Genomic DNA, 18,140 nt, shown 5'->3' on the forward strand with positions numbered 1-18,140 from the left:
ATAAAGTTAATGGGTTGGAAAAATGGTCAGTCTTTGGAAACAAAGTTGATATTTAATTGAAAGGAAATGCTTTTTTAATTGTAACTTCTTCAGTTTTTCAAAAATACTAACTTGAATATGAAAAAGACCCATGGAGGGTAAAATGAGAGTTCATATTTATAAGCTTGTTAGTAATAAAAATATGTATACAAATTTGAGATGACTAAAAATGCTCCTTTCCATGTGCCATAAAGGAAATCATACTGAAACAAAGACATGTATTTTTTTCTTAAAGCTTTATTTTGAATCTTGTCAAAAACAACAACTTAGAGCAATAAAATATTTGGTGACTGAGCTAGTTCTATGGCTTAAATTGCCATACTGAAGAAATAGCAGCAATAGTCCTCTAAATAACCTTAATGATAAGGAATAATATAACATATTAATAAGGACTAATATATTCAAATGAAGAAATATGAAATTAGTTCTTTAAAGAATTATATTCTTATATCCTGTCTTTATTTTAGCAAATGTTATTTTTCTTAGGAAAACTTTAGCAAAGTTACTTAACATTTTAAGAACTCTCTTCGCTTAGAACAGTCAAATCAGTTTCCTATCTAACAAAATGGTAGCTCACAACTGTTCAGGATAATAGGAGTGCAAATTTTCATTCAAGGCCATGTAGAAAATCCATAATAATATAGGAAGCATTTTTTTCTTTTAATTGGTCAGAAATAAAAATAGTTTAAAAAAATCCTTGTGGAAGTCTTACTGTAATTCAGTTATACAGTTATTATGATGCCAAGTACTTGTGCCTTGTTGTTAAGGTGCTTTTGCTCTATACTCTGTAGTCTACCATTTGTAAACACATCTTTTTGATGTTTCTGCCAACATCCTGGCAACAAAGCAGTGCAATTTCAAATGAGCTAATTAACTTAATTGTTGATGAAGCATGAAACAGTTCATTCACCCTGTTAGCTGCTCCATGACAACATAAGAGTCTCAGCCTGTGAAGTTACTCATCTCCATAAACCTATCTGTAGCTCTCTGTTTAGATCTCTTGTATACTGAAATTGTGCGTGGAAAATGTTTCATGAAAGATGCATATTCTCATTTGAAAAAGAACCTCTTATGAATTAAAAAAAAATAAATTATCACTGTATGAAGAAATTAAGGATACACAAAGTTGATTTTAAGCTAGAGAAGCCATATAATCTATCATACAAACATAGGGCCATGTAAGTTTCTTTATGATTCTCAGGGCAACAAGTAACAGCATGGAGAAAATAACAACTATCTTAAAATTTTAGTTACTATTAACTTTCAGTTTTTTATTCTTGCTGTTAAATAAATACATTAAATATTATTTAAAGTAAGAAATATAAAGTCTGCAATAAAAAATACACCTTTAAAGTCTGTCTTTTGTTTAAATATATGTATGTGTATATATATATAATATATAATATATAATATATTATATTATATATATATAATATGACTTCTCATAATGTTACTGGAAATTTTTCTTGAAACCTTGAAATTTAAGTGAATCCAACAAACACATCTTCCAGTTATTAATGACACTGCTATAGTAAGGCTACTTCTTTTTTCATTCATTCAAAAACTTTTATTGGATGATTTGTAAAATGTTCTCATGAAAAGGTAAAGAGGAAGAGTTAACCGTCTTAGCCTGACTTTGCCAATCTACTTGTTGGAACACACAGAAAACTTCCAGTGTGCCTTATGATGGACCTTCACTTTCTTCCTTCAGTTTTCTTTTGTTTATTTACAACTATTTGCTTAAAACTCCCATACAATCCACTCCCTCCCCTAAAAAAAGTAAAAAACCTACTTTAAAAACTGTCCAAAGTCTTCACAAATGCTTTCACAGCCTGGCCATTTGCAAACTCCATGGCCGTAGAGAGTGTGAGAGGCCCCAGTCTCCTCATGTGATGAGCTGCAGCAAAAGAACATGGCATCAGATTGATCTCAAAAAGCCATAATCGTTGCAGGCTGCTAGCACCTGTCAGGTTACGATCAGTGACAAACAGGTCAAAACAGGTCAATTCAGCTCAGAGCAGTCAGAAAAATTTAATCGTTCTATTGAATAGTTCAACTGCCAAGGCTAGATGATGTTCCAATTAGAGGAGAAATAGAGCCAAAGATGACTGTTAATAAACGATGAAAAACTAAGAGGACTGTATAATATCATATGCTAATCCTGCCATATGACCTTAACGTAACATTTACCTCTAAATAAAAATATATATATTCATATGTGGTCAAGTGAAAAAACCCTGTGTTTTTAAGAAAGTAATAGGAAAATCACCATAAGATTTTCTAAATGTTCTTTTTAGGGAAGATATAGACCTTTAGAATCATTTACATTGTTTAATATTTATGTGCGAACCATATGTTTCTGCTAGTTACAGCTGATTTAAAATTTCTACTTTGGAACGGTATTCATTAGCTATCTCTTTCTACAATTATCCAAGACTTTTGATAAGTGAGTATTATATCAGATAGAGAGATCCTAGAGACATCAACCAACTTCTGAACTATATAATCATCAAATTACTCTCAATTAATACAACAGCGTGAAAGCATTCAAAGGCATACCATTTTGTAATAATGAAAGCTAACAAGAAAAAATTTTTATGATACTTCTAGGAAGACAAAAAACATCACCAAACTATAGCATTATATCTTAAACTGTACTGTAATTATATGTACGTTTCTTTGAAAAAATATCTGCTTAGGGGAAAGGGTTTGTGGCAGCTAGGCAGGTATTCACATACATAACAGAACACTATTAATCCACTCCACTTAAATATGAATTTTACAGCTATATATCATATGAGACTAAGCCATTCTGTTAAGAGGTCCTACACTTATGCTTCATCTTTTAAAAAGATAGTTTTCATATTGAGCAATATTTTAGCTTCTATAGTTTATGTAAATTACATTAAAGGACCTGATTAGATAACGATATGCCTGCATAAATAGAACTAAATGGACAAAAAAGTACATGGGTGATCCTTTTACAACGGCAGTTTTTACACAACTAAAATAAAACAGTAAGTTGAAAAATTACCTAATATAAGGTACTCAGTGTTGGTAACTGAAATCAAATAATTTTTCTTTATGAGTATTGAGGCAAATTTATTCAGAAAGTTACCACCGTAATTTCATTTTTATTATATATTTATAATTCCATCATGCCACAACAGTAAAAAAGGCAAACCAGATCTTCTATCTTCTGGTTTATTATACCTGTGTTTATATGTTTATGTATATCTATTCTCTGATTTGTAAGCACATGTTTGTAACATATACAAAGGGGATATATATATGCATCTTTAATTATTTGAAACTGGTTAAGTTTTAAAATGGTAAAAATGTTCTCATTTCAGCAATCAGGTTAATCACAACATCTTAGCCATAAAAATATATTGACACAATAATTCTGCATGCACTTATTAACAAATAACTTTCTTCAGGAAATTCCCCACTCTATCCATTAAACTGCTGGTATCTGAACTGCTTTTTTTCTAATGAAAATGATATAAGTACAAATAATCTAAAGGTTTCTATCTATTTAATTAGTTGTCCTACACATTCTGCCCCTGTTAAGTACAAATCATTATTTTTAGTTTCACAAATGGTGAAAGTAAAGTTTGGTGACATGTAACAGAATGTATCTCCTGAGATTTACCTGTCTCGCCTTGCATTTAGAACTGAAGACTGTCCATTCACCATGGAGTGATGGGTTATTGGTGGTGACGCTTTGGAAGCGGTGGGGGAGGTAGTCGAGGAGGAATTGTTAGTAGTGAGGTCTAGCCCTCCATGCTTAATGCCGTTGTCTTCCATACTGTGAACTCCAGTCACTTCTTTCCATAACTGCTGAATCTCAGCAGGACTTAAGCCAGCTATAAAGTGAAAGAAAGCCCCACTAATATAACAAAGTAAATTTCATATAATGAGCTTAGTATTATCACTGGATTAAGGCCAACCACAAAAGTGATGTTACCAGAATTATTAATATATGATAATAAGCCACTTTATACCATCAGCACTATCGTTTCCTCTTCAATAATCAGTTATTTGTTAAAGACTACCAATTCAAGAACAGTACTAGAAATAATAGTATTGGGAATAATATCAAGGATCAGTAGAAAAAAACACAGCAAGTTCCATTTGAAAATTAAACTATTCAACTTTTAACTTTTTAACTAACTTTATTCAAGCTTTTACTTATTGCTAGTATGAAGTTTTTAACAGTGAGGAACTGAAAGAACATTTGGAAATAACACATATCAAAAGAAATGAAAAAAGAAGTAAGGTGGGAAACACAAATGTCAGGGGAACACAGCAAACACTCAAGTCAAAAGAAAAATAGATTTGACAATTATCTAGTTATTTTGATCTTTCTCAGAATGGCCAAGGAAATAACTGAATTTCATTTTGAGGTCCTGAATAAGCCAATATTCTAACTTACATGGATCAATTAAGCAGATAATATCTAAATTTCTCCTTCATTTTATGACTGATAGAATAAATCAACTACTCATTTTAAACAAATTCCTGGCTCAGATTATGCAAATTTACCTGACTTATGATGAATGAAAATAGAAAAGCTAGGTACAATACTTTAGCTTTTCACTGTAATTTTGAAATAAGGAATTGAGAGACTGTTATTTACAGTATTTGACTTATAAAACATTACTTATATATGCCAATTTCTGTGCCTTCATATATTCTTTATATACCTTATGCTCCTTAATCCTTACTACAGTCCAATGGAGCTGACACGTTTATTGTAACCAATTTATTTACAGATAAGGAAGCAAAGAGGGAGAGAGGTTCAAAAATATATCTAAGGTCACAAAGCTTATGTGTGATAAAGCTGGGATTTCAAACCAGGCAGTCTGACTTGAATGCCTTTGCTCCTAAAATATTTTATTAAAAACATGAAAACTGCTGAATAAAGATATACAGGAGGAAATGCACTTGTAATTATAATTGCTATCATTTATTGAGCATCTACTATATTCTGGCGCTTTACATTCATAATCTAAATTAACCTCACCTGACATTAGGAATCATTACATTTTATTGATGAGGGCATGGAGGCTCAGAAAGATTAAATATGTTTCCCCAATCACTAAGCTCATAACCAGTGGACAGAATTCAAACCTGATGCCCTATGGGTCCAAAATCTATGTTTTTTATTACTGTGTTCATCTACAATATCTGATATAAGGATGAAAATGCTAATCAAACTTCCCCTGCCCCTCCCCCCCACATCAGATGCTCTAGTGATGCTGATCAGTTGAGAGCTGCGTGAGAGTGAAGTGGCTTGGAATAGGCAGGGGAGACTGGGGAAAGATAACAGAGTATGATGGTGAGGAGAGCTCTCTCACCCCTACCACTACAAGTGGAAAAAATCATTGATCTAGACATAGTGGTAAGTAGCCCAGAGCAACAGAAGAATTCTCACTGTTCCAAACATAACTTCTGGTCATATTATTCGTCACAGTGGAAACCTTAAACTGCTATGCCTATCACAATTTCAAACAGACAGTGTTACTGAAAGCTACCATTCTGGTGATTCTGGCTCCTCAAGATTTTAAGACATGGCCTGAGACTAAAGACAAGACAGGGTAACTCAGATTTCCAAAGTTATTAAAAGCTGTTTTTTCTAAAAAGAAGAGGACAGGTTAATAAGGAAAGGTATTTCTGTTACATAGGAAATAATTTCTATATAAAGATTGCTTTAATTCTAGCTTTAACCTGGGATACTGAAACTTTTCTGACCATGAATTTTTGTTACCTGGCTGCATGTGTTATGTGTCCTAACAGCAAAACTCCACGAGTAAATCCTTTTCTGTGAGAGCATCAACACATCCTCTGCATCAGAACTCTCTGCTGCCTCTCTGCTCCACCATCAGCTCTTGCCTGGACCACTGCTATAGGTTCCTGACTGTCTTTCTGTTTTCACCTTGGCTTTGGCTAATTTACTTTTCATCTATCAGCCCAAAGTTATCTCTCTAAAGGTAAATGAGGCCATGGCACTTCCCCAACAAACCCTCCAATGGCTTTTCAGCCTCCAATGGCTTTGAACTTAGAGACAAATAAAAACAAACAACAAAACTTACCATGGCCCATGAGCTGCTGGCACTTATTATTTGGTTCTGGCCTGTCTCTCTGACCTCATCCATCGCTGTCTCTCTCCATTTCATTCTGTTATACTAGCCTTCTGCTCTTTCTCGAATGCATCAAACATTTGCTCCCTTTCGAGCTTTCCTCTGGCGGCCCTCACAGCCTAGGCCCCTCTGGTTGCAAATCTTCTCACAAGTTCTTCCTTCCCTTCTCTCAGGTGGTTCAAGGGTCACCTCCTGTGAGAGGTCTCTGCCCACACTTATCAACTACTGCCCCTCCCCACCTGCCTTTTATCGTGCCCTTCCACCTCACCCTACTTTATTTTTCTTTAGGGCATTTATCGGCCCCTAAACTATATTATTTATTTGCTTTACAGTCTCCCTCCACCATTTTCTAAGAGCAGGGATTTCTTATTTTACTGGTAGACCCCCCAGTGCCTAGAACAGTGCCTAGTATGTGCTCAAGAAATAGTTGTTGATTTAATTGATTAAAACGGGTTCATACAGTTCTCGAAGACATATTGGTTTGCACACGGAAGTTCTGTGACTCTTAAAGGTCACACTATCTATAACCATTGCTCTCCTATAAGGCCAATGTCTAAAGAATTATAAATGGTACTAGTTGATTCTAACAGGCTGAGTGGCTAATAACATTTTATATTTTGGTTAAAGACTCTTAGACGTTTTTTGAACGCATACCAGTTAAAGATGTTATTAATAATTTAGTTTTTGGATTTTATTAATAATTTAGTTAACCTAAACATCCACTTCCCTTCTAAAAGTAGAAATCCATTATACTATTCATTTGCCTTGAAAATTAGTGGTATCACCATGATATCACAATGGTAGGGTGACAAACAGTAGGCACATAAACATTTGATAAATAAATAACCTGCTCATCATCCAAATAATGATCCTTAATTAAAAGAATATTTTAAAACTATTAAATATTTATATATTTTAAATATTTAATTTTAACTATTTTAAATAAGGGACAGAGAATAAATAATGTCAAAAAGAGATTCCTGTTAGTGAAACTAGCTCCCCAAAGCATCTACATATTAGAATCACTTGGGGATCTTTTAAAATTTCCAGTGCCGTGACCATAGCCCCAACAAATCAAATCACAATTTCTAGTAGCTTTTGAAGCTGCACAGATGATTCCAATGTACAAATAATTTGGGGGGAATTTTTTTTTAAGTAAACTATTACATTGCCCATGAGACAAAGTTTTCACATCAACTTGCTTAGCTATTTTCTATGGATACAAAACTATTTATGAAAATGAAACAACTAGCCAATACATTTTGCAGCATTTTGAAAGTTTGGGGAGTTTTTTATGTTTTGATGTTAGGCAAGAAGTAATTTACTTTTTCAGGCAGTAACTGTGTTCTATGGAACAGTATTCTCGAAATGCTGTTAGTCTAAGAGATCTCAGAAGTCTGTTGTTTCCATCTTGGAGACCTGTTAGCAAGTAAAACAGTTCTGAGATATCTGTCTAGTAACAAAGAAAAATTGAGTCTCTTTCTTTAACTCAGTGTTTTGTAAATATGTTTGAAGGAAAAAAATTAACTCAACAAATTCTTTTTACAATTACACTAATTTATTTCAGTTTTAAATACCAGGTATAGGCTTAGGATTCAAGTGATCTCCAACCCAGGCCGTTTCTCTGAATTGCAGGCTGCCTATCTGGCATCTCCACATAACCCTAACAAATTCTCAATTCTTACATGTCCAAAACTAAGCTCCTGTTTATACAGCTCCTCTGACCCCAACTCACTCCTCTAGCAGGTTTCTTTGTCCGTTTTATTTAACAGATACTTATATAGTGTTTCTCATATGCCAGTTACTTTTCCAAAGCTTCATACATAATAACTAATGTAATGCCCAAACCACTACTATTGTTTTTATTATTATTATTACCATCATTATTTTCATTTTAGAGATGAGGACACTGAGGCACAGAAAAGTTAAGTAACTTTTGCTCAAGAGCTAATACGTGGCTGAGTTCCCCTCACATTTTCAGGTCATTACTCACACAGCCCCTTCCCAGGACTCCTTCCCTGGCTACCTTGTCTACAAGTTCAACTCCTCCCATCTCCTGTGGTTGCTTAATTTTTTCCTATCCTTGCTTTTTAATTTTTCTCCTTAGCAGCTACCACTATATATTTTACTTGACTTATTTGTTGTCTGTCTTCTACAGTCTGTCTTGTTACATTTTTTACACTAAAATATAAGTTTTATGATGGCAGAGTTTGCTGTCTGTTTTCATCATGGCTTTATTCCCAGCGCCTATATGAGTGCCTGCCATGAGTAAACACTCAATGAATACTACTTAATAGAGCTGTTCAGGGACTTCCCTGGTGGCTCAGTGGTTAAGAATCCGCCTGCCAACGCAGGGGACATGGGTCTGAGCCCTGGTCCAGGAAGATCCCACATGCGGTGGAGCAACTAAGCCCGTGCGCCACAACTACTGAGCCCACACGCCACAACTACTGAAGCCTGCACACCTGGAGCCCGTGCTCCGCAATGAGAAAGCCACCGCAATGAGAAGCCCGTGCACCGCAATGAGGAGTAGCCCCGGCTTGCCACAACTAGAGAAAAGCCCACACACAGCAAGGAAGCCCCAACACAGCCATAAATAAACAAACAAACAAACAAATAAGTAAATAAATAAAAGAGCTGTTCAATGGACCAGAACACTAGTGTAGTGGCAAGCACAATCCGGGAATCAGTGGACTAGAGTATCACAGAATAACAGTCAACTTAAAATCTTAAGTGAAGATTATTCATTTTTCCTTTAAAACATATTTCAAGGATATATACATACAATACCACCGCTGAAAAGTTTTATAATTTCATAATTTAAAAATTCCGTGCTCACAAAAAATTGAGAAACCCTATTCTACTTTCGTATGGTGACTTAGGCTTCATTCACTGCCAGGACTACAAATAAGCATTAAAAAGTTTCTTTTTCCAGGAGTTGAGAGAATAAAAAGAAGAATTCCTAATCAAATTGCATATAATATGACAGATAAAGCAATTAAATAACAATTCTTTATTTCTAGAGTTAGAGTTTGCAGAGTACTGGGTGCCAAGCACTGTGCTAAGAATTAATGAAAATTTTATCATTCATATCTAGATTATTATACATTCTTGGGGCATACAAGGGGTAAAAGTTTCACTTATCGGTAAAAATTACATGAGCATCTTTTTCACACTCAAAAATAAACGATTCTTTCCACGTCCTTCTATTTTTTACATCCAGTACTTTTTAATATTAAATAAATAATTTTAATATAGTATGATATAAAGTCAGTCTACTGTGAATTTTTTTTTTTTTTTTTGCGGTACGCGGGCCTCTCACTGCTGTGGCCTTTCCCGCTGCAGAGCACAGGCTCCGGAGGCGCAGGCCCAGCGGCCATGGCTCACGGGCCCAGCCGCTCCGTGGCATGTGGGATCCTTCCGGACCAGGGCACGAACCCGTGTCCTCTGCATCAGCAGGCAGACTCTCAACCACTGCGCCACCAGGGAAGCCCTACTGTGAATTTTTAATTAACTTATTTTCTAGGGTTATTTACAATTAAAAGTAATAAAAGTGAATTTTGGTAAAAGTATTTGTATTATTCACATATTTTATTCAATGATTTGATATTCAATACTTGAAATTATTGAAATATTATCATTAATTTTCACTTTTCACCTTAAATTTTACATTTTGAAAAACTCGTATACACGCATGGCCAAAATAATTGAATCACAGAGAAGGGTATGCATTGCAAAATTAAATTTCCCTACCAGCCCTGACCTCTGGACTCCCCAGTATTCCTCTCCAGTGGCAACCATTATTCCAGTTTCTGAGCTACCCTCAGAAAGCCAAGTGTTCATTTATAATTTGCCAAACATAACATCTTATTGATCTGTATTTGACTAGGGGCTTACTATAACCTGTAGGTAAAATGCCCATCTTTAAAATGTACTTTCAATGACAGGTGTACCTAATACACATTTCGTCCAAATGCTGAATTACAAGAAGTAAAAATAGCTATTTGGCTGAAACTGAGACCAAAGGCAAATATCTCGACCAAGGAAATAATTTCTGGGATACAGGAATATATCTGATATAAAAAAATTCCTGCTATGATTTTACTATGAAAATTTTTACAGGCTACATTTTTACAGTTTGATATTCTATTACAAAAACAATGATTTCTTATTTTTCTTGATCTTGACATTTTAATGTGGCAAAGTTGACGCTTTCCTTTCAAGTCTTCCCTCAACACATAAAGAATTGACAAATAGAACTTTTTTTTTAAGACAGATGGCCTAAATGGCATTAAACCCATTTTAATATACGTATGTTAGTATACTAAACAATTCTACAACGATTAGAATTATGATATAATTTAATCTCCCTCTTCCTATCTCATTAAAATTTTCTCAACAACTAACTCAACATATTTTTAATATTTCCCTATGTATTTATTTAGCCCTGTTAGTTTTTATGCATAACAGCATTCACAAGTAACTTTGCAAAGTTTTATTCCGACTATAATAAATGTACCTTCAAACTTTAGCTCATTGATGTTTGTTTTCAGCATGTAAAACCCCAAAGGAGATTTTCCTAAATTATAAATAGAAGATTTACTGGTATTTGAAAGGGAATACTAAAATGGTAACAATAATTCTGCATGATGTAATTTTTCTTAGTGCTGGTGCTGTTACCCTGATTAGATATATGTTCTATGTAAGCCCATGATCACAGATTAAGCAAAAAAAATCAAGGATGCCAGAGTGGTGCTGAAGTAGCCATTTGGCTATTTAGATTTCCATAAGCAAAGCATGAAGTCCAAGCCAAATAGCTGACTTTGGCTGAATACTGATGCCAAAGAAAAACTTCAGCACAGTCCTAACTCAGCATGAAGGACATTATTATATTTTATTTAAAAAGATATCATTTTCTTTATTGTTCAACAGATTCCAAGCTCATCTAGTTCTACAAGGTGTTAGTTTAAAACAGGACTGGCTGGTTATCTAGCATTCCCTGTTTGGTCTTTCAGATTGGTAATGAAAATGTTTGTTTTAGATAGCTTCTACAAATTCAAAAATATTTTAAAAGTTGGAATTAAACATATGTACACATATACAAATATATACGTGTGTGTGTATATATATCCCTATAGTAATACTAAAACTATGAATATATCGTGTATTGGGATACACTGACTTCTATCTTATGTCAAAAACATATCAAAGTTTAAAGTGCATGTCACAATAATTTCCTATTTTTTAACCTGTAGACAGTGGTACTGAGTCACGAAAATATGTCACTAATTAATTACTAGTTGATATTTAAAGTACACATTGTATCAAATAGCTTTATAATCAGTATTTTATTCAAGATTGATTTACAAATCCATCCTTTTTTGACTTCTGTATACCTACAGTTACTCTATATACATACTTAGAGATCGTAATTTAATTGCCTATTTCACATTAAAATCCAATATTATAGTAATGTTCATGATGACTTGAAATGCTTAATATTTAAAATGCCTTACTTTAAAATGATAAAATACATTACACCATTTTGCAATACAGAGAAAAATGTCTGTAAATCTCATCAAAATTATAATTTTGTTACATCTATCTGATTCTCATGTACATATTTTTATACGGTTGAAAGAAATTGTAACTTTAAAAGTAGTCTGAGCAAGCTGTGTTAAATCATGAGGGTAAATATTGCAAATATAGCATATTTTTAAAGATACAGTGAGAATATCATCATTGCATGTCAATTCTGCTTGGTTTTCATATGGCTATTATTTGTGGCTAATCAGCCAACCAAAAACCTGAGGCAAAGTGAACTGAAAATTGATAAAAAAATATATATATATTAATTGTCCAAACTAACCAGTAACTGAGGCAGAAATGATTCAGTGCTTACATTATCTAACAATTATTTCTTCACTTTCTCCCACTCTGAGATTCCAGAAGAGTACTATGAACTTATGTTCCTTTACTGTAGCTGGTTTATGACACATTCTGCCTGTGTTTGGCTGATGGGACTCTCCACAACGGCACTTTTCACACATTCATCTAAACAGCTGAAAACACAATAATGACTTCCATCTTTTTTGTTTGGACCTAGAGATTATCATAATAAGTGAAGTAAGCCAGACAGAGAAAGACAAGTATACGATATCACTTATATGTGGAATCTAAAAATAAAAAATGATACAAATGAACTTATATACAAAACAGAAATAAACCCACAGACACAGAAAACAAATTTATTGTTACCAAAGGGGAAAAGTGGTGGGTAGGGATAAATTAGGAGTTTGGGATTAACATATACATACTACTATACATAAAGTAGATAGCCAGCAAGGACCTACTGTATAGCACAGCGAACTATACTCAGTATTTTGTAATAACCTGTAAGGGAAAAGAATCTAAAAAAGAATATACATATATATATATACCTGAATCACTTTGCTGTACACCTGAAACACTTTGCTGTACACCTGAAACTAACACAACATTGTAAATCAACTACACTTCAATTAACAATGTTTCTTAAAAAATACACTTTCTGCTCAAACCGAGATATGTTTTCAGATTTACTTCCTTTCCCTCCATGTTCCCCATTCTGTGAGTTTTATTTCTCATATATCTTACAGAGAATACAAATAGAAGAAAGTAAGTGGTGATCATTTTGTTGGGTAGAGAAATAGTGAATCACTGTGTTGTGCAGATCAGGAACTAACCCAGTGTTGTAGGTCAATCATTTCATGATGTATGTAAGTCAAATCATTATGCTGCACACCTTAAAGTTATACAGTGCTGTATGTAAATTATATCTCAATAAAACTGGAAGGAAAATATAGAAGAAAAAAAAGAAAGATAATTCTATCAAAAGAAAGCTCAGAAAATAGAGAAAGTTTTCATTTGAACACTATTAGAATGGTTATAGCATAATGAATTTTGTTCACAAGATATTTGTATGCTTGTTTTGGAAGAATGCAGTTTAACAAATATATTTCAGATAAGTTACATCTTGTTTCTACGAACATCTATTTTAAACATTCTTGAAATGTTTGTTTGAATGGTTTTACTCAAATAAAATTATATTTCCCTATTGAGGAGAGAAAAAAACCCAGATCCCAACTATAGACTTTATTTAAATTTTACTAAGAAAATCAATGACATGAATTTATTGCTTGTTTTAGTACAGTTTCTATGAAAGAAATCTATATTTACGTTGAACTAATTTATAAACGCCTTTATTTTTTAAACCTTTCTTTGTCCTCAAGTTGTATTTATTTTTCCAAAAAAACAATTATTTGTGAATAGAACATTCACTGCTGTGGTGACACTATGGTTTATTCCAATTCTCTTTGGAATGACACAGAAAAGTGGGTTTATTGCCTTGTTTTTCTTTCACTATTTTTTTTTTTTTTTTTTTTTTAATTTGCCGTATGCGGGCCTCTCACTGTTGTGGCCTCTCCCGTTGCGGAGCACAGGCTCCGGACACACAGGTTCAGAGGCCATGGCTCATGGGCCCAGCCACTCGGCGGCATGTGGGATCTTCCCGGACCAGGGCACGAATCCGTGTCCCCTGCATCGGCAGGCGTACTCTCAACCACTGCGCCACCAGGGAAGCCCCTTCTTTCACTATTTAAACTTTATCTTTCTTGATTTCCTAGGAGTGATTCAGTCAGGTGAATTAGAGGATCTGAAGTCAAATGAAAGAGGAATTCTGGGAAAAATAAGCCATGGAGACTGTAATTTGATAAATAAAGAGAAAAACATTTACCACAGTATTTATAATTTAATGTGCCCAAAATAATAATTATGTATATTTAAAAGACTCTTTTATTAGCCTAATTATAATTTTTGTATATTTAATTGTTCTTGATTTTCTTCAGTGTACGCTATAGAGTCAGAAAAATGCACAGCAAGTACTAGTGCAATGTGAGCCCCTCTGGAACAAATATAAGTGACTTGAATGAAAGCTCACTTGGATTAAAGTTATTCCAACAAAATCCAAATGGAAATTAGAATATGCTTTTAGGATGTTTATGGATACATGACTTTTACCTATATTGAGAATTTTAGCACATGAAGAATGATTCTGTTTACCATTCTATTTCATTTTTTTTTTTTTTACTTAGAATTCTTTCCATTTCCCAAAAGTTGACTCAAATAATGAATATATACAATTGTATATTTGTACGGTATTGTATTATTGAATTATCAAAGTTATCAAATCCGAAGTTTTCTTATCAGCAAAGTTATCAAATCCGAAGTTTTCTTATCAGCAAAACAAGAATACAATTGCCAGCTTTCTAAAGCTGTAATTCACAATACAGTACATGTATACGCAATATCCTTTTAGAGAAAGGAGGATCAATATGGTCCCAGGATGCATGATGAGGTCCCCCAAAGCATAACTGGGACTATTCTCTGTAGAAATACATAAAGCCTTCCTTTTATATATAGCGTGAAGATTAGGAGCGTCTATCTTTTTCTTATCAGTTGTCCACCAAAACTCCTATCAGCTCACTTATGTTAAATGGAGTGTTGTTAGCCTTCCCCTAATCCTATTCCCTGCAGATCTTCAGTGTGTATTCAATAGCTTGAATTCAGTAGCTTGAATTGTGTTGCCCTTATACATTTTCTTCCATAAGACTAATAAATACACATTTAATATCTAACAAAGCACTAGAAAGCAGTTTACTGCACACTTAAAAAGCAGTGTGGAGTACAACTTCTGAGTCTCAAGAAAAAGGGGCATGCAACCATGTTAACAGTCATTTCTTTTTTTAATTTTTATTTTATATTGGAGTATAGTTGAATTACAATGTGTGTTAGTGTCAGGTGTACAGCAAAGTGATTCAGTTACACATATACATGTATCAATTCTTTTTCAGATTCTTTTCCCATACAGGTTATTACAGAATACTGAGTAGAGTTCCCTATGCTATATAGCAGGTCCTTTTTGGTTATCTATTCTATACATAGTAGAATGTATATGTTAATCCCAAACTCCAAACTTCTACTAACTTTGGGTTTTGTTTGTTCTTCTTTGTCTAGTTGCTTCAGTTGCAAGGTTAGGTCGTTTATTTGAGATGTTTCTTGCTTCCTGAGGTAGGACTGTATTGCTATAAACTTCCCTCTTAGAACTGCTTTTGCTGCGTCCCAAAGGTTTTGGATCGTCGTGTTTTCATTTTCATAACAATCATGCTTTAATAATAAACATAAAGGTTATAAAAACGAAAGTTCTCAAGGTGTAAGGTAGGCCACACAGTGGCAGCAAGTGCAAGCTGAGAAATGGAGCGTGCGCGGCAGTTTGTATGTACCTTGAGGCAGCGACTGGACAGGAAGGGCCGCCTGGCCAGGTGGGATGGAGATGAGTCCCTGACGCTGAAGGCTGAGCAGATGCTGCTGCTGCTGGAGTTGCTGCATCTGGAGGAGCTGCTGCTGGAAGACAAGCTGCTGGGCTGCCAACTGCTGCTGCTGCTGCTGCTGCTGGTGTCAGAAAACCCAACCCAGTGAGCGAACAGACGGCAGAGACCAGGGTCTGTGCAAACAGCCCTCCTACAGAGAGACGTAGGCTTCTTTCATCGCCCCAGTACGTTTGTAAACGGTCATTCCATTGTCAAAGCTCAAGGGCAGAATGTGAGCAAGCTCTAGATTTTCAGTTGCTTTTCTTTCAAATATTAACACAGCAACAGAGAACCAAGGAACTTGCATTGAAAGGGGATGGGACAAGGTCTAGAGAAAGTGTGTCACGAAAGTTCAGACTTTTTAAAAATAGGCTTATTGCAGATGATAAAAAATTTACTTAGACTCAAAGAATGACACTTTACGGAAACAGTCAACCTCAACAACACTTTTTTTTTTCCAACTGAATAAGTTTGATCTGCAGAAGTCCATGACCGTGGTCTCTAGTGATCTATTAGTAAACTGGGATGTAGCCTTCATAGGACAAGCCTGTTAGCTCTCTATCTTCCTCTTCTCTCTTATTGGAATATATGAAAGGTAGAATTATGTTCAAGGCCAAAACAAGTGCCCCTTACTGGAAGGAAAAGTGTAAGTTCCCATTTTGTGAGGCATTACAAGACAAAGCAGACTTCTTTTGGACTCGGGAGGGTATGAGAAGGCAGTCACACTTCAGAGAAAGACAAGCTGCTGTGAAAGACCTTTCCTTTTTAGTTTGGGGAAAAGAGAAACTTCTGATGCGCTCACTGGAAAACAGACTGCATAACGGAGCAAGTCATGTGGATTGCCCAAAGCCTCCGGAGAAATAAGGGAGCAATTTCTATTCTGTAGTTGATGGCTGTCTGAAATTCTATTCACAAATCCAAACAGAAACAAAGCCTCAGGGGGTCAAAACTGTTTCCTGTACGTTTGCATAATGGGCAGCTTGAAGACAACGGCTCTGTTACCTGCTGATCAATTTAACTACTTCAGCTGTTTTGTTTGTATTATGTTTATATTTGATGCAGTTTGCTGACAAGCGCAAGCTAGGCCTGAGAAGCCAGCTTGTCAGTTTGATTTATGGGCACATCAAACTGGAACTTTCTACTCGCCACTCCAAACCTACAGTAGCAGTTCATTAATCAGGGGCCTGTGACTTTGAAATCTGGGCTCAACCACTTTCTCCCTGGCTTCCCCTCCACCACCACCCCCACCCCAACTCCCAACCACAGGCTCAATTTGCATGCCTGTTCTCTGAGCTGCACCACTGACAAAGATAAGGTTCCCTCACCAACTTCGGTTCTCGGTGGATACGAGATATCCACCACACAGCTTGCTCTTTGTACACTGTGATTCATTAGTGAACAGGAGACGACAGCAGCATTGGATCGTAACTCTCAAGTCCCACGCTGCAAAAAAAGTAGAGCAGGAGAGCTCTCCTGTTACTGTTATGAAGCTCAGTACAAATGTATAGTGATGCATCTTGGACAGCAAGAGCCTGGTGATAGGAGGGTCTGACACTGCCCTGGCCTCCGAGGGCCCCTCCCAGCCCCGCCCTCCTCTGTGTGGGTGGAGCCGGCCGGATCCTACCTCTTTCGCTTGCTTTCCGGGATGCTGTTGCTGCTGCTGCTGTTGCTGCTGCTGTTGCTGCTGCTGCTGTTGCTGCTGCTGCTGCTGTTGCTGCTGCTGCTGTTGCTGCTGCTGCTGCTGTTGCTGCTGCTGCAAAAGCTGAAGATGTAACTGCTCTTGCTGTTTCTTGTAAAACTCTTGTAGTTGTTGCTGAATAAACCATTTTGACTTTAATAAATAAAGGCAAAAGTTGCATGTATTATCAACCTCCTAAACTCCTCTAGACTGGCACAGGGTAGAGTCTCCATTAGGATTCGTCTCACGAGAACAACGACAAATACGCATTGGATTCCAGGAGACAGATCTACACATACATTGTTTTTGCCAAGGCAGCTCTGAAACTTTCCAATCCAGAATCCAAAGTATCCTAAACGAAAGGGTATAGAAGATCTGTATTCTAAATGGCTAGAGCCAAATGAATACCCTCGATGATTATATCTGCAGCGTTAATAGCACATAAAAATAGGTTCTACTCTACCATTTATAAGAACCAACTATAGAGTTACATAAAATTAGAGTGACCAGTTCTTACTGGGAAAAAATTGTAATCCATTGGATGGACAGGAGAACGTCAGACTTAGAAATATAAGTAACTGGCCTGTGGTCATCATCACAGAACATAGCAAGTCGTTAAATCTATAAGAATTTAGGTAAAGCACATTATTTTCTGTAAGAGAAGTAAGTCTATAACATAAAGTCCACTTTATATAAACTCAAAGCTCTAATAATGTACATATTAGGAACATTAGTTTTGCTATTTAAAAAAGATTAACCTCATGAATTGGTGGCTCAGCTGTTCAACTTTGTTCTAGTTAGTAGCTACTTCTATTACTAAAATCTGAATTTATTGTGGAAAGGAAAGTTTGGGACATTACTTTCCCTACC

At 35.4% G+C, this 18,140-nt stretch overlaps 1 protein-coding gene across 1 annotated transcript in view; it reads right to left on the reverse strand.

The window, feature by feature from the left end:
- FOXP2 (forkhead box P2) overlaps positions 1–18,140 on the reverse strand; it is a gene marked incomplete at its 3' end in the record, with an annotated part of 36,788 nt that overhangs the window by 18,034 nt on the left and 614 nt on the right. Inside the window, exons 2-6 of the mRNA XM_007446773.1 lie at positions 17,217–17,405; positions 16,595–16,597; positions 15,506–15,674; positions 3,695–3,908; positions 1,832–1,936 (exon numbers count right to left, since the gene is read on the reverse strand). Of these exons, the coding sequence (XP_007446835.1) occupies positions 1,832–1,936; positions 3,695–3,908; positions 15,506–15,674; positions 16,595–16,597; positions 17,217–17,405 (680 nt within the window). The remainder of the gene's footprint in view (positions 1–1,831; positions 1,937–3,694; positions 3,909–15,505; positions 15,675–16,594; positions 16,598–17,216; positions 17,406–18,140) is intronic.

The sequence above is a fragment of the Lipotes vexillifer genome, unplaced genomic scaffold (genome assembly GCF_000442215.2).
Source record: "Lipotes vexillifer unplaced genomic scaffold, Lipotes_vexillifer_v1.1 scaffold1782, whole genome shotgun sequence".
NCBI lineage: Eukaryota > Metazoa > Chordata > Mammalia > Artiodactyla > Lipotidae > Lipotes > Lipotes vexillifer.